The sequence below is a fragment of the Nuphar pumila genome, chromosome 11, assembly GCF_984573655.1.
Source record: "Nuphar pumila chromosome 11, dmNupPumi1.hap1.1, whole genome shotgun sequence".
Lineage (NCBI taxonomy): Eukaryota > Viridiplantae > Streptophyta > Magnoliopsida > Nymphaeales > Nymphaeaceae > Nuphar > Nuphar pumila.
Window position 1 is genome coordinate 112,876,458 of NC_143259.1, and position 26,588 is coordinate 112,903,045.

At 37.0% G+C, this 26,588-nt stretch overlaps 1 protein-coding gene across 3 annotated transcripts in view; it reads right to left on the reverse strand.

Moving 5' to 3' along the window:
* Nucleotides 1-22,340, reverse strand: part of LOC149822888 (OTU-like cysteine protease family protein) — a 52,617-nt gene extending 30,277 nt beyond the window's left edge. For 2 of the 3 annotated variants that reach the window (XM_089980146.1, XM_089980144.1), the window contains exons 1-3: nt 22,072-22,340; nt 21,779-21,859; nt 21,639-21,684 (exon numbers count right to left, since the gene is read on the reverse strand). In XM_089980146.1, coding sequence (XP_089836272.1) covers nt 21,639-21,684; nt 21,779-21,843 — 111 coding nt within the window. In that variant the 5' untranslated portion in view covers nt 21,844-21,859; nt 22,072-22,340. The remainder of the gene's footprint in view (nt 1-21,638; nt 21,685-21,778; nt 21,860-22,071) is intronic. The other variant, XM_089980145.1, reaches the window with a different exon arrangement.
* Between the last annotated feature and the right edge of the window lie 4,248 nt (nt 22,341-26,588).

Sequence of the window (26,588 nt, forward strand, 5' to 3'; positions counted from 1 at the left end):
CCGTTGTTTTCTTTAATGAAAAGCTGACTCAAACCAGGTGCCAATATTCCACTTATGATATGGAATTCTATGTCATTGTACAGGCTCTTCGTTATTAGAGACATTATCTCATTTATAAGGAGTTTGTCTTGTACACGGATCATGAGGCTTTGAAGTACCTGAATAGTCAAAAGAAGTTGAGTGTTTGTCATGCCAAGTGGGTCAGTTTCTTGCAAGAGTACACCTTCACGATCCGCCATCAATTTGGTACTTTGAACAAGGTAGCTGACGCTCTTAGCAGGAAGAACAACCTCCTAATGACTATGTCCGTGCAAGTCCTTGGGTTCGAGCAGTGTAAGGAGTTGTACTCATCGGACCCTGACTTCCAGCAGGTCTGGGAAGGTTGCCTCTCGTCTCATCAAACAGCTGACCATCGTTTTAGTATACACAACGGTTATCTCCTTCGCGGTAATAAGTTGTGTATACCGGATTTTACCCTTAGGTTTCAGTTGATTTTCGAGTTACATGAGGGGGGACTAGCTGGGCACTTTGGGCATGATAAGACATTTGTTTTGTTAGATGAACGATACTTTTGACCCAAGATGCTCAAAGATGTTGTCAAGTTCGTCCAGAGTTGTCGGGTGTGTCAAGCGTCTAAGGGTCATCGTCAAAATAGTGGTCTGTATACCCCGTTAGCCATCCCCGAGCGCCCGTGGGAGCATGTGTCCATGGATTTTGTCGTAGGTCTTCCCAAAACCCCGCGTCGTTTTAATTCAATTTTAGTCATTGTTGACCGATTCTCTAAAATGGCTATTTTTGTCCTGTGTAAGTGAACCACTGATGCATCATTAGTAGCCTCCTATTACTTCAAGGACGTCGCCCGTTTCCACGGTTTACCCCACACAATCACCTCAGATCGTGACGCGTGTTTTATGAACCATTTTTGGAAATCATTATGGGCCTTGTTGAAGACCAAGCTCCAGTTCAATAGTGCGTACCACCCAGAGACCGACGGCCAAACCGAAGTTGTAAATCACACTTTAGGGAACCTATTATGAAGTCTTGTAGGGGACAATGTCAAAACTTGGGACCTAGTATTTCCTCAAGCTGAGTTTGCATATAATAGTTTCATCAACTAGTCCACAGGCAAGTCCCCTTTCCAGGTGGTTTATGGTCAGACACCCACTCATGTAGTGGACTTAGCCCCAGTGACTAATGTCTCAGACCCAACCCCGGATGCATTTGATGCCATTAAATACATGCGTGATATCCACATGCAGGTCCAAACCAAGTTAGTTGAGAGCTACGACGCCTACAAAGCTTTCGTAGACCAGGGTCGTCGTGATATCCAGTTTCAAGTCGGTTAGTTAGTGTGGGTTTACCTACGTCCCGAGCGTTTTTCAGTGGGTACCTATAGCAAATTGAGTCCTAAGAAGTACGGCCCTTTCAAGATTCTTCTCCGACTGGGACCGAATGCCTACCTCCTTAAGCTGCCTGATGATTGGCATATCTCACCCATCTTCAATGTGTTTGATTTATATACTTACTGTGGCAACAACAAGTCGTCAAAGCCAACTTCTTCTCAACCAAGGGAGAATGATGCAGGGCAGGACCCGATTGGGTATCTACCACGTGACCTTGATTTGGCCCCGGAACCCGATGCACTTCAGAGAACGGATGATCGGACCCAGGAACTGGATCCGATCGCAGGTAAGGTGACTCGATGTAAGAAGGTGACGCATACATATTCCAGACGAGCGCAAATCCGATCACCTCAAGTCTTGCATGATATAGATTCGAGTCGCGTCTCGGGTCCATAGTTGGACCCGAGACCAGGATCCATCAGATGCCTTTAAAAACCCATGCCTAGGGTTTCGTGCAGGGCAAAGATTAAAGACAGCCGCAACTTTTCTTTTCATGTTTCTTATTTCTTTCCTTGTTATTCATTTCATTGGTTTTCCTTGTTAGGTTAAGGATTAATTGATTGTTTTACATCTCATTAAGACGAGTCCTGTGTTAGATTGATTCCTATTGAAAATAAAAGAAAAATAAAGCAATCAGTTTACACCACCGAGTTCGGTGGCCTGTTCTCTGTTCATTTCTTGTTCATCGCACACGCTGAGATTGTGGATCCTCATAACCGACTCCAAGCACTCAAGAAACCTGGTACCTTCGTTGCATCAGACCCAAAGGGAGCCTCGGGTTGGCAACAAATAGGTACTCTAATTGGAGCTCGACAGAAGTGAGAGGATCGTGCCTACGATTCTAGGCCCTTTGGGCCTATAGCTGACATGTCTGGGTGGTTCTACCCTGGTTGACACAATGTGGTAGGGCTTTGAGGCATCTAATGGCAACGGTTTAAGAGATATGGGTAAGGGTGTCAACGTGTCGGGTTTGGTTCAGACCCATGTGGAACCAGACTTAGACCAGATTTTCAGGTATGGTATCAGGTCTGAACCTCAGGTCTGGTATAAAATTTCACAAACTATACACTAGTCCATGTATTAATCGGACCTCCAGGTCCAGACCCGGGTCCTAATCAGATCTTCTTATTTATCATCATACCCGGACCCTATAGCGTTTGGCTCGGGTCGAGTCTGAGTAAAACAGGCCTGTTGTCACCCCTAGATACAGGAAGCTACCAGGTCGGGACAACAAAATCGGGTAAGTAAAAACTGGGCTTAGTAAGCAATTCGGCCCAGATTTGCAAGGCAAATATGAGGGTCCTAGGGTCACCTAAGGTAGTGGAGTTGGGTCTGGTATAGGTATTGGGGTTCAGAAAAATTCGTTGGGTCGTTGGATGGCTAGAGAGGTCAAGGCTAAACGGTGTACTCTGCCGGGTTGGCAGCGTGCGATTTTGGGTTTCAAGGATTCCAAAAAATAAATAGGGACTTGGTTAAGGCTGCAGCTAGGGGTAGGGATGAAGTAAACGGTCTACAGGCTGATAAAATACTTAGGATAAGTCTGGAGAGGTTGATCAGCATAACCTCAGCTGACAAGACTCCCATGCGATTTACTGCATAGGGATGGCTTCAAAACGATAAGGGGGTTTCGGGAAGGGCTTGGACCCTCTGATGATTCTGGACCACTAGCTAGGGACGTGTCGAGTGTGTACCTAAGAGAGAGAGAGAGAGAGATGTCAAGGGGTAGGGACGTCTGAAATAGAGAGAGAGAAGGGAAAGACGTCAAGGGGGTAGGGACGTATGAGAGAGAGAAGAAGATCCAAGAAGGAATCAATATTATTCAATGAATATCAAAGACGTCTCAGCGTTCTTATATAGAGTAGTGTTAAAAATGTGTATATATATATAATATATATACATATATATATATATACTTTTATATATTTTTTCCTTTTTTTATTTTATTTTTGTCTAGTTCCTTTTGAACTAGATTCAAACTAGTCAACACATTGTTGACTAGTTTGATAGCGGTTAGACAATAGAGTCGTTCTAGCTCCAATGACTCTATTTGAGTCTCTTTCTTGAGCTTCATTTTGTATATAAATAGGGATGATCCCCTTCACATTGTATTCAATGCTTCTTGCATTTTATAGATTTAACAAAATATTTATTTTATATTCTTGAGTCTTTCTTGAGTATGCCCTTTTGTGGGCTTTGATGGTGTGCCCTTAGTGGACACTTGATATGCTTACCTACTTGGATCATTGGTGAACTTTTGTGTTCTTGATTGAAGGTAGAGTCTCGTAACTTTTGAACCATTGGAGATTAGTTACCTTGTTTTCTATGCTTGTGAGAGCAATAAGAAGTCTCTTGGTCATTGGTGATTCAAGTGTTCGTGTTCTTGCGCATTTGGAGAAAAGAGTGGTTTGTTAGCTCAAGTACTAGTTGATTCTACTCAAAGTTCATGGAATCGTGATTGTGCTCTTGTTTCTTTCCTACATTCTTTTCTTTTTCATCTCATCTTGTCTCTCATCTTTTCTTTATTCCTCTCTCTCTCTCACTCTTTGTAAGAATGGATTACAATGAAAAAGTCATTATCATGCCCATGAAACTCAATGATACAAATTATGTAACGTGGGCTTCAATTATGAGGACTAGTGGATGGTTTCGATATGAAACCAAAACTAATTCTTACCAAGGTAGAAAATGAGAAAGAAGTACCTCTCACGGTTGGTGAGAGGACTAAGGCATTAGCCACATATAAGAAAGAATAGAGAATGGGGCATGTCAAGATTATGCCTTGGCTACTCAATAGCGTTGATATCAAAAAATGCTCTAGCCTTGCAAATTTTGAATGTCAATAAGGCATAAAAATACCTTAAAAATATGTATTCCATTAAAGATATTGCACATGTGTGCAATTTGCGAGACAGTTTGTATTATGACCCAAAGTGACAAAAGTATTAGGGAATATTATAATGAGTTGTTCGAACTTTAGGAAGAGTTGGCTTTTCTTGAACTGAAGTGGCATTGCTTCGAAGATAATGAGCTCCACCAAAAACAACTTTCTGCGAAACATTTCTATCAATTTGCAAATGGTTTGAGACCGGAATTTGAAACCACCAAATCAACTCTTATATATAGAGGTAAAGTTCCCTCTATTGTTAACACTATTGAGTTAAATATGGAGGAAAATAGGCTGAATAGGCATACTTCAAAGAATGAAGATGATTCTGTTCTAACCATCTCTAGACCGAGAAATTACATACGTACTTATAGACCACCTCATTTTGGAAGACAAAGCAATGAATATGACGAGAAAAGTTATTTGTCATTATTTCCATGAACCGGGACACTGTAGACCTCAATGTCTAAAATTAAGAATAAAAGAAAAGAAGGTGGCTTCGATTGGCTCACCACAAGAGTCAAATGACACAAGTAATTGTGATTCATCTGCGTCCTTGGCTCAACTAATGGAATTAGTTGAACTTCTAGGAGCCTCAACTAGAACCGCAGTTTCATCCTTCTCTGATCTAGGTAAATCTCTTTAGCTTCTTGACTCCGATGTTTCTTTTTATATGACCTAAAATAATAATATTTTATCTGAATAGTATAACCAAAGTTACCGGAAGCGCCTAGGCATATGGGGAAGCACGCTTCCCCGATACGCACTTCGGAAGCGCGAAACATCGCGCTTCTGAAACCCGTGGGGGGAGCATCCCCTTTTTTGGGAAGTGCGCTCCCATTTATGGGAAGCACACTTTCCCCCACGCTTCCCCCACGCTTCCCCCACGCTTCCCCATTTTTTTCATTTTTTTTCGCTTCCCCTTCGCTTCCTAGGTCGCTTCCAGTTCGCTTCTGAGACGGTTCGTAATTTTCTTCTAAGTAGTCCCACGCTTCTCTGCTTCCTAAATTTTTTAAAGTGCCTCGCTTCCCGCTCCCGCTTCCCGTATCGCTTCCCGCTCCCGCTTCCTCGACTGGTAACTCTGAGTATAACAACTCAATCGTGTCAAATGTTTTTACAACTGATGGTACATCTCTTAAAATAAAAGGGGTAGGAAATTTCGAAAGTATTGTTAAAAGTTCCAAAAAGTTTACTATTCTAAAAGTTAGATATATTTCTAAGTTAAATTTAAATCTTTTATATGTTTCTCAAATATCTAACCATGGATGTAATGTCTCCTCTTTTGATAGTTGTTGGGTACAAAATCGCTAGTTAGAAAAGCTGATTAGGGAAGGCCATAGAGAAGGAGGTCTCTACTATATAGACTTTTTGGAAATACCTAAGGATACCTTTTGTTGTAATGTTCAAAAATTAGATTTGGGTTTGTGGCACAAAAGACTTAATATTATCTAAAATCCTATATTTTCTAAGTTTGAAACAATTTTGTAATTCTGAAAATTTTGTTTGTAAAATATTGTATTATTATTAAAATGAAGAGATTACTATTTCATGACATAATTTTTGTTTCTTCTGACCGCTTGAGTTAATACATTTGGATGTTTGAGGTCCGACACCAGTCGTATCAAAAGGTGGATACGCATACTATATAATTTTTGTTGATGACTTTTCTAAGCATACTTGGATCTACCTCCTTAAACATAAATCTGAAGTTTTCTTAAATTTTCAACAATTTTACAACTTGGTCAAAAATAAGTTTCAAAATGATATTTTTATTTTTCATACTGATTGAGGGAAAGAATTTTTATCACAAGAATTTAAGGATTATCTCAATTTATATGGCATCACACATCAAAGATTTTGTCCTCATACACCACAACAAAATGGTTGAGGCAAACGAAAACACATTATGGAAACTACTAGAACCTTACTAATATCAAACCAAATACCAAAAGATTTTTGGGCTGACACCAATTGAAAAACTCATTAAATTAGTTCTTGATTACTCCAGATTAAGAAATTTTTGGTGCAAATGCTTTGTTTTTACTAACAAGAATGATAAACTTTCTCCTCGTGTCATTCTTTGTGCCTTTTTAGGTTATGTAGATAACCAAAAAGGCCACAAGTACTTTGATTTTAAGAATAAAAATTTGTATGTTTCAAGAAATGTATCCTTCTTAGAAAAGGAAAGGTCTTAGTAATTGAAGTTGCTTCCTTTCCTAGAGGGTATTTACTATCTCACTCTAAACTTGATTTTGACATTGTCTCCAAATCTGAAATCACAGATGATAAGAGAGTTGATACCCCTGAGGTTGTCAATACCAAGATGCGAATTGATGACGGAGAACCTCTTAAAGATCTACCCCTTGTAGACAACTTATTAGAGCACTCTCTTACATCTCAATTACTAGACTTGATATAGCACACGTTGTACACACAGCCAATCAATTTCAGAACGCTCCCACTTCTGTTCACATGGGAGCTGTTTTGAATGTTATTAGATATATTAAGACTTCTCTTTTTTGAGACATTTTTTTGTTTGCTCCATCTACATTAGATTCAATTGCTTACACTAATGCTGACTGGGAGGTGATCCCAATAACAGGCACTCAACCATTGATTTTTGTGTCTTTTTAGGTGAGTCTTTGATTTTGTAGCAATGCAAGAAGCAAAAGAAGGTCTCACTTTCGTCAAGTGAAGATGAATATAGAGTTATAGCTACTACAACGATGGAAGTGGTTTGGCTTAGAAGATTATCAACCGATATGGGAGTTAAAGTAACCAAAGTCCCATGCATGTGTTGTGACAATAAGAGTGTGATCTATATAGCCAGCAACCTTACATTTCATGAAGGAGTATCTACATAGGACTATTGATTTGCTTTATGTTACATCAGAATACCAGATAGCATATTTCTTCACCAAACCTCTCATTGCTCCCAGATTTCACTTCCTCTTAGGCAAACTTTTGATCATTGTACCGTAAGTTTGAGGGAGAGTGTTAAAAGTGTGTATATATATAGCTATACATATGAAGTATATAATATATATATATATGTGTACATACTAATGTATATACATGTATTATATAAATATATATATATATAAGAAATCAATATTATTCAATGAATACAAAAGTATGTCTCAACCCTCTTATATAGAGTGGACGTCTGGCGTAATCCATATCCAACTATAGCTAAAGAAACCAACAAAAAACACGAAACAAGAAACCAAACAATAGAGAGAGACCTACACTAACCATAACTCCCTAATCATCAAAAAACAAGATTAAAGAAGCTTAAAAGAAAATAACCACCACTAACTAATTTGGGTAGGGCTCTCTCGAAAAGGGGGACGTCCCTTGGGACTTTACCAATTCACGCCCCCCATGGCCCCCACCTGGTGACTCAGCCAGCTTATTGGAACGTGAATATTGATCTATTTAGCATCCATACCCATATTCACAAACAAGTCCATAAAACGTGTTTTGTTGTGTGTATTTTATATTTGTGTATTAACCCCATCTGTTATTTTAGTGTTGTATTTAACATGGGGTCAAATGTGTAAATTTACATTTCTGGAAGTTATAAAATATAGAGTAGTCCACACGTTTTCAGATTGAGGAAACGTGATTTCTGAAGGCCTGTCCATCTTCTCCTCCCTTCTTCCTGCAGTAAACTTTGTCAACATATTGCAAACTATATTTTAACATGGTATCAAAGCGGAGCCAATTGATGGGATGTCTCTAAGGTATGTCCTCACAGATCTCAATCTACCTTTTGATTTGCCTTTTCAAATCTTCAGCTTTCTCTTTCTCTTTCTCTTTCTCTTTCTCTTTCTCTTTCTCTTTCTCTATTTGTGTTATCTGATTTTCCACTCTATTTCCTTCTTGTTTTTCATCTTGCTTTCTCTCGATTAATATAATATCAGATCTGACTCTCTCACGTTAGATCTGTCCCTAACACATTGTTTCCCCCATTAAGTAAGTAATATCAGGCCTGATTCGTGAGTTATTTCTGGTTTTATTTTTCTATTCTCTTCTTGATATTTGGATATATATATATATATTGAGTTTTCTCCTTCTCGACCGACTTCATTCATTTGAATTTTCATAGTTAAAAAAAGGAAGGAATTTTATCTCAACCAAAGAAGGTTTCGTAGATTCGTAGATTCGCAGTTTCTGGTTCCTGAGATCCAAAAAAAAAAGGATCTCGTAATCTGGTTGATATTTGTTTTGATTGAAGTATGTCATTTTATCTTTCTATTTCTGACATTGTTTCTTTCTTGAACTTGTCCTGTTCTTTGCATAAATAGTCATATCATGGATTCCAATTTTCCTTCTCTAAATTTGTTGTCAAATTTTCTGCCTCAATTGGTTTATGAAAAACACAATAATTTCAACTTTCTTATTTAAATTACTCTTTTTATAAAGAGTCAAGATCTATGAGGACACTTGGATGGGTCCTTCTCAAGGTTGCCAAACTAGGAAGCGGAAGCGAGAAACAATACGGGAAGCGGAAGCGAGGCATTTTAAAATTTATACGAAGCGGGAAGCGAAGTTTCAATTTGAAAGCAAAATATGAATAAAAAATGAAGCAATATGGAATCAAACAAGAAACAAATAAAAACTAAAATAAAATTGATCATTCTCATATTTCATGATTTTTCTGTGAAAGAGTTAATTTTTTTGTTAAAATCTAACAATGATGGTTACCAATTTAAAGAAAGTAAATGGAAAGTGAGTGAAAGCGTGAGAGAAAATACATGAAAATGATGAAAAGAAATGTGAGAAAAGTATATAGTATGCATAGACCATGTTTATGAGAAGCATAGAAGAAGCGTGGGGAAATCGAGCTTCCCATGAAGTTTCGGAAGCGAGGAGTATCGCGCTTCCGAAGCAAGTTTTCGGGAAGCGAGCTTCCCACCTACCTAAGAAGTTTCTGGTAACTCTGGTCCTTCTTGGTTCCATCAGAGTTTATTTTGTAGGATATAAAGGATGGAAATGGACAAGTTATTTCGTCAACCCAGATCAGAAATCCAGAATTTATCAGTTGGGTGAGAAGAGACCAAGCACTAGTGGCATACATTACTTCAACCTTTTCGCAGGAGGTTCTGATTGGTAGTCCAGATGATTGCACACAGCCATGCAGTTATGAATGCATTTGGCACAAACTTATTCCCAGATATTAGTCTAAAGTTATGTACCTGAAGCATGAATTTAAAATTCGGAGAAAGGACTGCAGCACCAATATCATGGACTACGTGAACAAGATCAAGAGCATAACTTATCAGTTAGCTCTAATTGGATATGAAGTGTCAGACAAAGATAAAGTTCAGTAAACTCTTGACAGATTGGGTGCAGAGTATCATGTGCTTACTACTTGGGATGTTTTGAAGTTCTCCCAATGTTTGAACATTTGAGGCCAAAATTGTTTGACTACAAGATGTCTATTAAAGGTTTGTCTGATAGTGAAAACAAAAATCAAGGAGATTATATTGCAAATATATAAACAAAAAAAAATTGATCTTTGTTTCTAGACTTGTAGATGACACAAATTCAAGCATCTCATTTACCCCTAATTCTATTTATATGAAGGATCTTCTCACGAAGAAGACGTTCGCTAAAGGAGAAAGATGTGAGAATATGTACATCTTCAGGGAAAATCAAATCAGATCTGAAAAGCATGTTTCAAATGTGCTGTCAAAGTTGAAGTTGTTGTTATCATCATCTTATTTTGTCTTTGTCTCCAATATTGATGAGTCCAATAAGCCTGAAATATGGCACAGTCATTAAGATCATTGAAATAAGTCCTGTGTTGAGGAACTTGTTTCTAGTAATCTTATTCCCATTAGATAAACTATCTGAGGATTATTTATGTCCAAGCTGTCATATAAGAGTCTTGTTTTATTTTTCCCTCTGTCAAATAATAATGCTTCAAGACCTTTGGAAAGACCTTTGGAAATCCCTGCACCCAAGAATTCATTATCCAAAAGTAAATACTGTATTATTTTTGTTGATGACTTTACCCGTGACACATGGATATATTTCATGAAACATAAATATGAAGTCTTTAATATCTTTCATAGATTCTATGTGTTTGTTAAGAATCAATTTTCTAATCTTGTTCTTAATTTTTGCAATGTGATGGGTTGGAGAGTTTTGTTCAAAGGAATTCATTGACTTTTTAAATGATAATGGAATTAATCACATAATATCATGCCCATATATGCACCTCAACAAAATGGTGTAGCAGAGAGAAAGCACCGCCATATTGTGGAGAGTAGTCTTGCAATGATTATGCTAGCAATATGGCCTATTTTTATGGACAAAGGTTTTTTACTTCGTTGTTTTTGTTATAAACAGGTTGCCTATGAATCACAAATCTACATGTTATATGGGAAGAATCCAAATTATGATAAACTAAAGTCATGGGTTGCACCGGATATGTTCATATAGACAGGTCCTTAAGAACAAAATTTGATAAAAGGGCTCATGTGTGCAGGTTTGTTGGGTATGCAGATGACTATAATGGGTATCGTTGCTATGATCCATCTAAAAAATGCATTCGGATATCCCGAAATGTGGTGTTTGATGAACTGTTATACCAAGATGTGACTAAGGATAAATGAGCTCAAATCAAAGCCAAAACCGCAACTCAAACAGACTTTTATCATCCATGGATTAACACTGAACTTTTTGCACTTCCTAATCTTGAATATTCTCCACAACAAAATGCCAAAGATTTGTCTAATCTGAATGTTGAGGAATTGTGGTCTCATATGCAAAGTGTTGAATCTAATAATGGACCACCTTTAGCTTATTTTCAAAGATACAAAGAAGGGGTTGTATATAGTAGAAGACCAAGAGAATCAGGTATAGAACTGGCAATAGAAAAACTCCCACATGTTGCAAGTGATAACGTTGAGCCAAGGAGATCAACCAGGATTCGACATCAAGTTGAAAGATGGGTGAGTTATGACAATTTTTCTGCAAATCATCAATTGTTTCTAGCTGAAATAACTAAGCATGATAAGCCTAAGTTTTATAATAAAGCAGCTAAACACAAAAGATGGGTTTTACATGAATGTTAAATATGGGAAGTAATGCCAAGGCCTAAGGAGAAAAATGTTATTGGCTCAAGATAGGTGTATAAGATCAAATATAAATCAAATGGTTCAATAGAACGATATAAAGTTAGACTTGTTGCAAAGGGTTACACTCAGGAATTTAGCTTGGATTATGATGAGATTTTTTTGTAAATTGAAGATAGCCATATATGGGTTGAAGCAAGCCTCAAGATCTTGGTTTGAAAGTTTTTCCTTATAGATGCAAAAACATGGCTTTCAAAGATCATCTTTTGATCATTTACTATTTATTTTCAAGAAAGAATAAACAATAACACTTATTTATGTTGATGATATTATAGTTACAGGGAATTCAGAAGAGTGCATTAAAGAAGTCAAACTTCTCTTGAGTATGAGGTTCCACATGAAAGACTATGGACAATTGAAGTATTTTCTCATCTTTCGTCGTTTTCATGCCTACGTTAAAACCCAATTCTCTCAAAACATCCAGATTCTCCAATGCGATGGAGGTGGTGAGTATTCCTTCAAAGAATTTTTAGATTTTCTCCAAGATAATGGGATACATCGTAGAGTTTTTTGCCCGTACACTCCACAATAAAATGAAATTGCTGAACGTAAGCAGAGACACATTGTAGAAAGTGCAATGAGCATGATGCATGGTTCTAATGTGCCTATTAGTCTTTAGACAAAAGCCTTTTATACTGTCACTTATGTGATAAATCGTCTTCCTATGCCTATTCTTGAAAATCAGTCTCCCTATTATGTTCTCTTTGGTGACCATCCTGATTACGATGAGTTACGAGTTTTTGGATGCATATGTTATGTTTGTTAGAAAATGACATATATATGTATATACTTGAATATATATATATATATATATTTATATATATATACATACTTTTCGTAATACAAGAGTATGTATATGTATATATATGTATATAACTATATATTTAAAGTATATACTTATATTCTTGTAATACTTTTTTATTTATTTATTTTTTTAATTTTATTTCTTTCTTATTTTTTGTCTTTTTGTCAAACATTCATAATTGACTAGAGCTGTTGGACTGTCAAAACAGTCAACAGCCTTTTTATCAGGTTCTGTCAAACAGTCAAAATGTTGACTGTTTGAATAGAGCTGTTGGGCTACTCCCAACGGCTCTAATTAGAGTTGTTGGGAGTAGCCCAACAGCTATCCCAACAGCTATTTTAATAGCTCCTCTCATGTAACCTCAATATAAATAAGGGCATGCTGCCCATTGTAATTTATATACAAAGGTAGAGGGTTTTACCTCTCACATATTCAGATTCAAGTGCATTTATGCACTATTCTTATGTTTGTGTTGTGGAGCATTTTGTATGCTATTTTGGTTTACCATATTGGGTGAATGTATGTTTTGTCAAGTTGTTTGTAGACTTGATTGTGTGAAAGACTCTTTACATGGTATCAGAGCTTGGTGTATGATCAACCGTGCATTGGTGAGCTGCCTCGTAAAGCGTGCCTTCTTTCTTTCGTGATTGGTGGTTCCTTTTTTTCTTTGGATTCATCATGGGTGAATTTTTTCCGCACAATACAAGCAACTCCAACTTCATTCCGCCATTCAAACTTGAAGGAAGCAACTATAACATTTGGGCGGGACACTTGGAGACATTCATCAAGGGTCAAGGTTTGTGGGGATTTGTAAGAGGTACTATTCTTGAACCCACTCCCAAAATTACATTAGGTGAAAATGACGTTGAGACTAGTCTTGAAGAAAAAAAACAAAGCCATGTAAGAATACTACAAAAAATTAGATGAATGGGAAATGAAAAATGCCAAAATTCTTTCATGGATGCTTAGTGGAGTTGAGACAAAAATTGCCTCAAACCTTTTGTGTTACAAAAAGGCAAATGAAGCATGGGAATATCTTAGAGGTATGTTTACCGAAAAAGATATGGCTCACAAGTATTATCTCCAAGAAAAAGTTAAAAACATTAAACAAGGAGATAAGAATATAAGAGATTATTTTATGGAGTTATCTTCCATTTGGACCCAACTTGCCCAATTTGAACCCAAATGGGAAGGAAAGTGTATAGAAATGCGGAGAGTTCAAGTTGAAGAAGAGAGACTTTTCGCTTTTCTCTATGGTTTGAGACCCGAGTTTGAACAAACAAGGGTCTCCTTGCTATCATCTTCATCACCTCCTCCTATTCATGAGATTCTCACTAAACTTAGTGGAGAAGAGACTAGGCTAAACATGAGTAAAAATGTTAGTGTGCTTGCTACTTCTAGCAATGGTCAAGAAGAGTATTGCGCACTTGCCGCATCAAAACCAGGACACTATATCAAGCCATATAAACCTCCTCATTTTAATAAGAATCGAGGAGAATCAAAAATCATTTGCCATAATTGTAATGAGCCAGGTCATATTAGGCCTCAATGTCCTAGATACAAATATAGGCCTCAAGAAAAGCGTGTTGCGGCTGCACCATCAAAACAAGATGAAGATACTTTAATCTCAAAGACCTCACCAAATCATTATCTCAACTGACGGAGGCATTACAACCACTGCTTAAAGGATCTACCTCAGGAGCGGCTATTGCAACCTCTTCTACTCCTGGTATGTGCTCTTGGCTTCTTGATTCAGGAGCTTCTTTTCATATGACCCCACATAGATCTATACTATCCGAATGTCAACCTAATTCAAATGCATCATTTGTTTCCACTGCCGATGGTACTGCCTTGGAAATAGAGGGTGTTGGAATTTTTAAAAATGATTTGTCAAAACATAACAACTTTTATATTCCGAAAATAAGACTTATACCAAAACTTCATCTTAATCTACTTTTTGTTTCTCAAATCTCGGATCATGGATGTGATGTCATTTTCTCATCAAGTAAATGTTGGGTGCAGGATCGCCAGTCCGGGAAATTGATTGGGGAAGGTTCTAGGCAAGGAGATCTCTATTATATGGATTTCCTTTGTATTCCAAAGGAATCATTTTGCAACACTGCCCAAACAAAAGACATACGGACTTGGCATCATAGACTTGGGCATCCAAATATAAGAAAATTAAATTTTGTACCTATTACCAAGAATCTTTGTAAAGATAATTTTGAATGCAAAGAATGTTTACTTGGTAAAATGAAAGTCTTGCCTTATGGTCAAAGAACTTTTTACTCCTCAATGCCTTTTGAATTAGTTCATTCGGATGTATGGGGTCCTGCTCCTGTAGCCTCTAAAGGCGGATTATCCTACTATGTTGTGTTTATTGATGACTTCACTAGATATTGTTGGATTTACTTTCTTAAGTATAAATCAGATGTATTTGCAACCTTCAAAACATTCCATAATATGATTAAAAATCAATTTGAAAGTAAACTCAAAATTCTCAGAACTGACTCTGGAGGAGAATACTTGTCAAATGAGTTTAAACAATTTTTAGAAAATGAAGGAATTTTACATCAAAGATCATGTCCTAGAACCCCACAACAAAATGAAGTTTCAGAAAGGAAACACAGACATATTATGGAAACTACAAGAACTCTTCTTATTGCTAAAAATGTTTCAAAAAATCTTTGGGCTGAAGCTGCATTAACCTCAGTATATCTTATAAATAGGATGTCTTCCAAAACTTTATCTAATGAAATTCCTTTTGAAAAATTATTCAAATATCAACCTGACTATCAAAGACTGAGAATCTTTGGTTGCAAATGTTATGTTTTGAATGATAAAGGAGATAAACTATCTTCTAAAGCTATTTCCTGTGCGTTCATTGGTTATTCAGAAACACAAAAAGGATTTAAATGTTATGATACCAAAAATGATAAACTTCTCATTTCAAGGAATGTTAATTTTGTTGAAAATGAAAGTGGATTTGAAGAAAACATGTCGGAAGACATAAACTCTGATTATTCTTTCTTGTTCAAACTATTGTCTAATGATGAAAATATTTATGTAGAACCTCTTATTGAAAATAGAACAATAGTTGAACCAATAGTATACACTAGAAGAAATCGAAATGCATTCAATGAAGGTGTAAATCAAAGTAATCATGAAGCATCAGAAATTCCTTCAGAACAAACCACTATTCGTAGATCAGAACGAACCTCAAGAATCCCAAATAAATTTGTGTCTTATGATTCATTCTCTCCTAAACATAGAGCATGTCTTATAGCTATCCACTCATATTTTGAACCCTCATGTTACAATGAAGCAAAAAATTTACCTGAATGGATAAAAGCTATGCACATAGAATTAGAAGCTCTTAAAAATGCTAATACTTGGGAAATTCTGGATTTACCTATAGGAAAAAAGACAATAGGTTGTAGATGGGTTTTTAAAGTAAAAACCAAAAGTGATGGATCTTTGAAAAGGCATAAAGCCAGATTAGTTGCCAAAGGATATTCTCAAGAATACGGAGTAGATTACGAAGAAACTTTTGCTCCTGTTGCCAGGATGACCACTGTTCGAATGCTTGTAGCTATTTCAGCTATTAAAAATTGGAATATATTTCAAATGGATGTTAAAAATGCATTTTTAAATGGGAATCTCAATGAGGAAGTATATATGGATATTCCACCTGGATTAATAATTCCTTCAGGTAAAGTGCTTAAATTAAAAAAGGCATTATATGGCCTCAAACAAGCACCTAAAGCTTGGTTTGATACTTTTAACAATGTTATTAGAAGGTATGGTTTTAAACCATGCTATACTGATACAGCTTTGTTTATCAAGAACTCTTCTGCTGGCATTATAATTTTACTTTTATATGTTGATGATATGTTAATTACAGGTAGTGACAAGGAGGGAATCAAGAAAGTAAAACAATTTTTGAAAAATTCTTTTGAAATGACAGATCTTGGGTTTCTAACATACTTTCTTGGTATAGAAGTTTCATACTCTAACCGAGGATACATATTGTCACAAACAAAGTTTGCTTCAGATATTATTGACAGGTCAGGACTTTCAGATGATAAAGTTGTTGATACTCCAGAGATTGTTGGAATGAAAATGTGAGCCGATGATGGAGTTCCTTTGGACAATCCAACTCCCTTCAGACAGCTAGTGGGATCTCTTATGTATTTAAGTATTACAAGACCAGACATAGCCCATGCTGTACATATAGCCAATCAATTTCAACATGCTCCAACATCAGCTCATATGAGTGCAGTCATGAGAATTATTAAATACATCAGAGGCACTATAAATAAGGGAGTCTTTTTGTCATCTTCTTCCTCCTTAGATCTTATTGCATATTCTGATGCTGATTGGGGAGGAGATCCAAATAACAGGCGCTCAACAACTGGTTTTTGTATATTTCTAGGTGAATCTTTGATTTCATGGAGGTGCAAGAAACAACAAAAGGTGTCATTATCATCTACAGAAGCTGAATATAGAGCAATGGCAACTACTATTATGGAAGTCGTGTGGCTCAAACAACTGATTTCATATATGGGGATTCACCTTCAGAATCCTACAAGATTGTGCTGTGACAATAAGAGTTCGATATACATTGCTCGAAATCATACATTTCATGAAAGAACTAAGCATATAGAGATGGATTGCCATTTTGTTCGTGAAGAATATTTGAAGAAGACTATTGATCTTCCCTATGTGACATCAGAATATCAACTTGCTGACTTCTTCACCAAGGCACTATGCTCACCAAGATTCAACTTTTTACTTGACAAACTTTCGGTGATTTCACCATAAGTTTGAGGGAGACTGTTAGAAAATGACATATATATGTATATACTTGAATATATATATATATATATATATATATATATATATATATATATATATATATATATTTATATATATATACATACTTTTCGTAATACAAGAGTATGTATATGTATATATATGTATATAACTATATATTTAAAGTATATACTTATATTCTTGTAATACTTTTTTATTTATTTATTTTTGTAATTTTATTTCTTTCTTATTTTTTGTCTTTTTGTCAAACAGTCATAATTGACTAGAGCTATTGGACTGTCAAAACAGCCAACAGCCTTTTTGTCAGGTTCTGTCAAACAGTCAAAATGTTGACTGTTTGAATAGAGCTGTTGGGCTACTCCCAACGGCTCTAATTAGAGCTGTTGGGAGTAGCCCAACAGCTATCCCAACAGCTATTTTAATAGCTCCTCTCATGTAACCTCTCTATAAATAAGGGCATGCTGCCCATTGTAATTTATATACAAAGGTAGAGGGTTTTACCTCTCACATATTCAGATTCAAGTGCATTTATGCACTATTCTTATGTTTGTGCTGTGGAGCATTTTGTATGCTATTTTGGTTTACCATATTGGGTGAATGTATGTTTTGTCAAGTTGTTTGTAGACTTGATTGTGTGAAAGACTCTTTACAATGTTCACATTGATAGATCCATGAGAACTAAATTTCAGGACAAAGCCTCTATATGCCAGTTTGTAGGTTATGCAGATGAACACAAGGGTTACAGATGCTATGATCCCGCCAATAGAAAGATCAGAATTTCCAGAAATGTTATTTTTGATGAAAATAGTTTTTTGGGAAATAAAGTAGATCACAATCATGAACATATTGACACCAATGATAATTGGTATGATCCATGGCTCAGTGTTGAACTTATTTCACAGGCTAGGGTTTATACCACTTTGACTCCTGAAAGCACCAATCATGAGATGGTTTCAGATGAGGCATCGAAGACAGAATGTCTGAGATACAAAGGAAATGTCTATACCAAAAGACCCAAAGAGCGAACGGATATGCCTACTGAAGAACAAGTGGCATTTTCCAATGACAGAGAGGCATTAAGAAGATCAGGCAGGATAAGGCATCCTATTGAAAAGTGGGTGAGTTCTGATAATTTTTCAATGGATTTTTAGATTTTTCTATCCAAGATTGAGAAACACGAAGAACCACTTGTTTTTTGTCAAGTCATTCACTCTAAGAAATAGATTGAAGCAATGAATGAGGAAATTGAGGCATTCCATGAGTGCCAAACATAGGAGATAGTTGGACGTCCTCTAGATAAAAATGTTGTTGGCTCAAAATGGGTTTATAAGATTAAATATAAGCCGGATGGTAGCATTGAATGTTATAAAGCACGTCTTATTGCCAAAGGTTTTACCCAAGAATACGGTCAAAATTATGAGGAGACTTTTAGCCCAGTGGTAAAAATGGGAACTATTCGTATCATTCTTGGCTGGCAATTGAACACGGGTGGACCCTTAGTCAGCTTGATGTTAAAAATGCATTCCTGCATGGGGATTTAAAGGAAGAGGTCTACATGGAGCAGCCTCAAGGTTATGCAGAAGGAGATCCAAAGGCATATGTATGCAAATTAACCAGAGCATTATATGGCTTAAAGCAAGCCTTCAGATCATGGTTTGAAAGTTTCTCCTTAGAAATTCAGAACCACGGTTTTATCCGTTCCCAACTAGATCATTCTCTATTCATATATAAGGATGATACCACTATAGTTTTCTTACTTATATATGTTGATAATATTGCAATCACTGGCAATGCTCCAGACCACATTCAGCGAATTAAGGTGCTTCTAAGTATGCGGTTCAAGATGAAAGACCTTGAGAACTGAGATATTTCCTTGGTGTAGAGGTGGACAGGCAGGATGGAAAAATGTCATTAACCCAACACAAATACACTCTTGATCTTCTAGCCAAAGCAAGAATGACAGATTGCAAACCTCTGCCTACACCCAGCATTGTCAATCAAAAGCTCAGCATTTGTGATGGAGAGTTGTACCATGATGCAAGCAAGTACCGCAATATAGTGGGCATGTTACAGTACCTCACTTTTACCAGACCAGACATAGTATACTCTGTAAATCAAGTATCTCAGTTCATGCATGAACTGAAAACTGGTCACATGGATGTCGTCAAACGTATTCTTCGTTATCTAAAAGGCACGGTGGGTGATGGACTCACATATGTTCAGTCTTCATAGGGGACACCAAAACATGATATATTGGCATACACAGATGCAGACTGGGCAGGGGACTCAGATGAAAGGAGATTTGTTTCAGGTTACTGTGTTTTTATTGGAAAAAATCTTGTCTCATGGAGCAGCAGAAAACAGAAGGTTGTAGCAAGATCTAGCACCGAGGCAGAGTATAGATCTATGGCAGCTGCCACAGCTGAAGTGACCTGGATTAGACATCTACTTACAGAAATGAGAGAGAGTGTCTCAAGTTCAACTTTTATGTATGATAATAGAAGTGTCATACAAATTGCGATCAATCATGTTCATCACAGTCGAACTAAGCATATTAAGATCGACCAACATTTCATCAGACAAAAGATAGCAGACAAAGAGATTGAACCAGTTTATGTATCGTCAGAAGACCAAGTCGCTGATGCGTTCACAAAAGGTCTCACAAGTAACTATTTCTAGTATCTGAAGAACAAGTTGCACATGGTTTACTCCCATGCACAACTTGAGGGAGGGTATTAGAATATAGATCGGATATGGATCCAATAGAGATCCATATCCGATACAGCCTCTTATACATATATGTAATATGTGTTTCTTATAAAGGGCAATTTTGTACATGTAAAGTTGTTTGTAACCCTATTAATGTTAATGAAGGATTAGTGCAGCATTAAGAAAACAGTGGCTGCCGATTCCAAGCAAGGACTCGAGTTCTCTCCTCTCTCCCTCTCCTTTCCCTTTCTCGATTTATGAGACAGTTTATCACATACCCATATCCACAAACAAGTCCATAAAGACATGTTTTGTTGTGTGTATTTTATATTCATGTATTAACCCCATATGTTATTTTAGTGTTGTATTTAACATTGGGTCTATGGGTGCTGCCCTAGGTCCAGTCAAACCTACGTGCTGCTAAGCTTGAAGAACAGGTGTGCTCCTGCCGTTCCAAGCCTTCCCTAGTAAAGTAGACCTTACCAAACTAGTACAAACCCTTTTAGGAGTCCCCCACCTAGTCCTTGAGGACTGAGTGAGTCTGCATCACATGCCCTCTTCACCCAACCAAGATTGAACCCACCAAAACCCAAGTAATCTTTACCAAGATTTTGCAGACCCGAAAAACCCGACAGACTTAAAAAAATCTCCTAGACCAAACTGTGAAGAATCTGAGCCTGATTTTTGGACCTCAGATAGCAACCCACCAAATTTCGCGGATAAGTGAGTCTCCAGTATGGAGAACTAAATTTTTTAGTCCAGACTGCCTGCACCAAAACCAGCTTGTCCACGCACAGGCCTGAAAATTCCAAACACTTTGAAAACCCGTATCTCCATGTTCCCGCGTCCTCTGAACCTAAATTTTGGACAGAACCTACCTTAGGGTCTCAGGAACCAACTCCCAAAAATTCGGATTTTTCTGCTGCACCATTTGGGAGAACCGAGTTTTCGACCAGAACCTAACCACCCTGTCTACCCGAGTTAGCCCACTTAGCCCTTGACTTGACTCGTGTCCTAATCCAAGGCCCAGACACGCATCACCTGCGAGGTAAAACTCTGGGTTGAGGACACAACCACCCAGCCTTACATGCCCCAACCATGATAAAGCAATGGCAGCCCCCATGCACCAGCGGAATTTGATCATGGAAATTCAGCTTGACACAGGATCCAACTGACCACATCGGTAACCACTGCAGTGGTTGTACAAAAGCCTATTATATGAAAGTTTATCACAGAATTTAACTAATGAGACACAAAATTCCTTTGGGTAAGATAAACATCAAGGCTACCTAAAATGCTGGAATTTAGGCATCTTTTTGGAAGACCTGTTAATGGCTTACTGTAGTTATCAACTATAGAAATTAATAATATTGGCAACATATGAAGAGAATGCATAAGCAACAGTGAGGAAAATACGTCTAATTAACAACAACATAACAGAAAGTGGTGAACCACAATTTTAGCAAGTTGCCTTTTATGTCTCCAGTAACATGTTCTACAGGGAGAAATTATTTTGGCATTTTGGTGAGTTGATATTTACATCTCCAGTTCCATGTTGTACAAACAAAAGTTATTTGGAGAAAAACTATTTAATAAGGGTGAATGAGTTGATGCCCCTAACTTACGAGTTGGGAAGGTTAAGATGAATTTGTTCAAGCTGCTCAATTAAATTACGGAATATGCAAAGCCTCCATGAGGGGCATACCTATAGTAGTAGCATGAAACTGATGACATAACAAAGGCAATAAAGTGCAGAATATCAGTAAGAATACACAGATAAACAGTGAGGAATACAGCCAAGAATCAAGGAATAGGAGTATCAAATAGTGTTGCCGGTATATGAAGGAATTTACCGATCTAAGGTCATGTGCTTTGTGTTTGTTATTTTCCATCACGTAACTACAAACAAAAGAACCCAAGAACACAAATTACTACCAAATAATTAACACCAACAACAATAACCACGCATCAGTAGGAAAACAAGGAAACTCACCCAACAGCATTGAACAGGCAACTGTTGTCCGAGGGTATGACCCTTCTGACAACAACTCCTTCCATTTCTCCAAACACCCACCTGAGAAAAAACCAAAAACAACTCAACAAAAGAAACCCCTGAATCTCAAATCAACAAATATTGCCCAGAAAACCAAAAAAACTCCAACATCGCACAAATCCAAATACGTATAATGCAAAAATCAGAAAACCCCAAATACCCGCATAAGGAAACAGATCCAAATACACCAAAAAAATTACAGGAAATTGCAAAGATGATGTCAATAACGTTACCTCTTTGGAATTTGAAGAAAAAATGATAATGGGTCTCAAATGGCCTTGAAAATGGACACCAAAAACGATTGTGTTATTGAAAAGTCTTTTTGGGAGCTGCTTGGGCTCAAATTGGAAGAGAAAACCCAAACCAAAAGACACTGTTTGGAAAAACCTTATAGAGAATTGTAGAAGAACAAATTAGAAGGGAACAACCTGGGTTCTCCTGTTTTTTCTCTGTTTATTTATTCTGTTGGCCCTATTTTTGTTATCCCATTTATTGTTCTTTACCATGTTCTTTGCGTGAACGGTGTTAGGTTTTGAGTGAAATCCGGAAAAGTTGGATTCTGGCAAGTTTTTTGTCCGAAAGGATGCATCGACATGGGCTGAAAACTGAAAACGGATCGGGCCTCATCTTATTAGATCCAAATCTGAAATGTATACATTAGATCCGGATCCAAATAAAATCCGATATGGTAGAGTTGAATTCTGATTTGAAGTATATGTGGTAATGCTGGATCAAGTAGCACAATCAGAAAACAAGCTATTTTACATGTGAATGAAATGCAATGAAAACGAATCTTGATACAAATATGAACTAAATCCGACCTAAAATACTAATCTAAATCTTATATGAATCCAAAAGAAATCTGGTCTAGTAAATCTCAATCCACATTTGGATCTTATTGTAAGAATCAGAACCTGGAAATAACAGGTTGGATTCAAATTGAATATCTGACCATATCCAATCTGTTTGCAGTCATGTTAGGATGGGTGTTGGGGATCCAAAGAATCTCATAAGCTATCTTGTAAATCTAGGCATGTCAAACATGTCAGGTTTCACCTGATCCTAACATGGAATAGGCCCTATAGGATGGGACCTGAATTTGAAACCAATAAAGTAGGTCCTATTTGTTAGTTGGGTTGGATCCATAGGGTATGAGTAGTATATATATTGACCCAGATCTGCCTTTTAAAACCCTTCACCAGACTCAGTTCTAACCTTATTTAGGATTAGGAACCATAATTTTTCAATAAAAAATAAAAATTTAAGATTTTACCATCCATATCCGTATGCGGGTTTGGTTTCGCTTGTATTAGGCTCGATAGGACTCAGAATTAGAGCCTCAAAGTCGGACCTAGGTCCAGTTCGACATGGGCCCAACTACGGGTGGCAATCGGGTCGGGTTGGCGGGTTGGCGTGTCAGCATACCTCAACCCGAACCCGACCCGTTTAATAAACGGGTAACCCGACACGACCCGCCAACCCATTTAATAAATGGGTTGGGTCGGGTAAACGGGTTTTCAGGTTCGTGGGTCAGGTTGGCGGGTCAGGTTGACAGGTTTACCCACCCGCCTAACCAGTTTATTAAACGGGTCAGCCGGGTTGGCGGGTTGGCATACCCCCAACCCGAACCCGACCTGTTTAATAAACGGGTTACGCGGGTCGACCCGTTTATTAAATGGGTTGGCTTAAGCCCAACCCGAACCCGCCTAAGAGGCGGGTTGGCGGGTCGGATTGGCGGGTCGTGCCAGAAATTGCCACCCCTAGGCCCAACACATGTCCGACCGGTTGACAGTAGGGATGCAAACGGTTACATGGAGATTCAGATTGAAATCATATCCAAAACAGTCAAAATTTGCAAAACCTCTATCTTGGATATCACCCATTTGCATTCCTAGTTACCAAGCCTACCTAAGACCAATCACATGACACTAATAAGGTGGGGCCCACATTCATGTCTTGTGGGAGCCCACGTGGTACTGGCATGTGATTGGATCCTAAACCAGTTGTGTGGAGAACTTGGATTGGTACGTAGTTCAGCTTATAGTGAGCAATATGCTGAAATAGCAAAAAATTGTTAAATACTGAATAAGTTATTTGAAAGGCTTCACATTAAAAAAGAAGACTGAAAAATACGACATAAACAAACAAGCCGCAAAGAAATTGGCAAACAATACATAAGGGTTTAATTCAGTTTTAATTTTATCATTGGAGTAAAATAACAGACATATATATAAGATTTTTCTATGAAAAACAAGACAGGATATATGAACAATGAGATTCAAGAATCATTATGATGCGACCCAATTGGATTCTTAATTGAGTTTTTTTAAAAGTAAATTTTTTAAAAATAAATTTTCATGTTTTAAACGCTACGCTCAAAAAAATGTGTTTTTTGGCCAACTTTCTGAAAATGATGGAAGTTTGCTTGTGTTTTTTTCATTTTCAAAGTTTTGTTAAAAGGAAAATGTTTTAAACGGAGTTTTGCTAATTATAGTTCAGCTGCCTTGTATCCGGGTTGGGTACTGTAAACCTGGACCTGTATCTGTGTCAAATGCTTGGTTCTTAGTTGCTCTTGTTACACTACAAATTTCACAGTTGGTAACAAATATTGCGATTTTCTTGAAAATATCATGAATTATCACAATGTTTTATCACTCGTTTTAAACATACAAAACATATCATAGTATTTTTTTAATGAAACTATCGTGAGTACCATGATATTTACATTTTTTATCAGCAAGAAACTCCAGAAAATAATTTCATATATATATTTGTAAATTTTTGGTTTGTATTCTTTCATAATTTACCCCAAGTTTTTAAATATATCTTTTTGCCGATAGTATGTTTGTAACACTTTTTGTCACTCCAGCTGAAATCAAAATTATTACGTATTTGTGTAAGTGCATGTGCATGTCCATGTGCATGTGTACGGGCGCTTCTTGTTGTGATATTTTGTCTAATTTTCAATGCATGAGATAGTTCATTAATCATTATTTACCACACAATGATTTCCTTTTATTCAATTGTGTTAATATGCAAATTTGCAAACAAAGTTCTTCAATGGTTGCATAAAAGGTGAAAGTTTGGCACAATATAGGTCATTGATTTTACAATTTTTAGAAAAAACGGATCTAGAAAATAAGATTTAAGGGTCAGCTTCTACTAAACCAAACAAGTAGATCACATCTAAAGGGCAAGATGAAAAAAAAATGTTTCACTTCTGAGTTTGGAACCTATTAGTGTAGCCAAATTTTCCTGATCTATATTCAAGTTCAATATTGTTCAGATAGCAAAAAATATGTGTGCTTCCTTCATCAAAACTAAAATACTCATTGAACCAATTTCAAGATTAAATGTGTGCCAAAATTAATTGCCAACCTAACAATCAAAGATCAGTTAAGAGTCATGTTTATAGCTTTTTCTTTTGTTGGTTGGATGTTTTTTTTTCAGCATTTTGTTTTCTTGGTTGGCTTTGTCTGCCATCTATTTATTGTGAATTTAAATTATTTGTACTCAGTAAGGGATTTTCTCTTTTACTTTTTTAAAATTTCTAATTAAGAGTTTAGACCAAAATTAATTTTTTCTAAACAATACAACATATTAAGTACTAAAATAGTTCTTTTGCTCATAAGGGCTCATCGGACCTGGTTAAGTGGGTCAACTAAAGTGTTTAATTGGAAGGAAATTGCAAGTGCAATACCTTGGGTGTGTGTCCCTTGTCATAAGGCTAAAACAATGGGAAGACTTTTCAGTGAGAGGGGCACCACAATGAGTTTTGCATACAAACTCCAATATAAGGCCATTAACAATGTGTCGAATCAAGTATCTCAGTTTATGCATGCACCATGTGAAGGGCATATAGAAGCAGGAGAAGAAAGGGACAGAATAAAAAAGATTCAGACGAGATTGGGGAAACAGAAAAAAAAAAATTCTTGACTTAGAAGAGAAAATCGAGAAGAGTCAGATCTTTCAGACGTACCTTTGAGATCGATTCCAGTTTCAGCTCTCACGCGTGGAAAAATTTGAACATTGGAAATCTTTCATGGTATCAAAGCTTATTGTTGGAACAACCCACTGGTTACGCAGAAGGCAATCATACAAAATAGTATGTTATTATAAAGGGGTTAATACAGCAGCCGACCCTGTGAAAAATAGAGGGCATCGGTTTTCTCTCTCTCTCTCTCTCTCTCTCTCTCTCTCTCTCTCTCTCTCTCTCTCTCTCGCACGCGCGCGCGGAAGGATTTGAACATTGGAAATATTTCGCAATGTGGCACCTCCTTATTTGCATTCAAGAAGTTGGAACCATGTGTCTAGGCAAGAAAGTGTAGCCCTGTGACATGGATTTATTTGGCCACTTGAACCAGGTTTGGTGTAGCTCCTCAAGTCATTTCTCTTTCCGGAGGATATGATAATTAAATGACTCCTCTCTCTAACGTTATTTTGCTTCCTAAATAAATAAAACCAGGCAAAAATTATGCGCACAGCAAATGTAACGGGTTATTTTCAAGTAAGTAATTTTAGTTTCTTGAAAAATCTGACGTTCCTAATCGGTGGTGGGAAGGTTATATTTGGACTACGAAGACTACTACTACGCAATCAAGAGTCACGGAGCTTGAATTGGTAGTCAAGAGAGTGTGATATTTCCCTATTTCTCCAAGCAGATAAGTCAAAAAATCGGCTCTACAGTTATTTTTTGGCCTTCAGATTTTTTTCAAAAACTTTAAAAAATATTTTCAGCTTTCTATAAAAA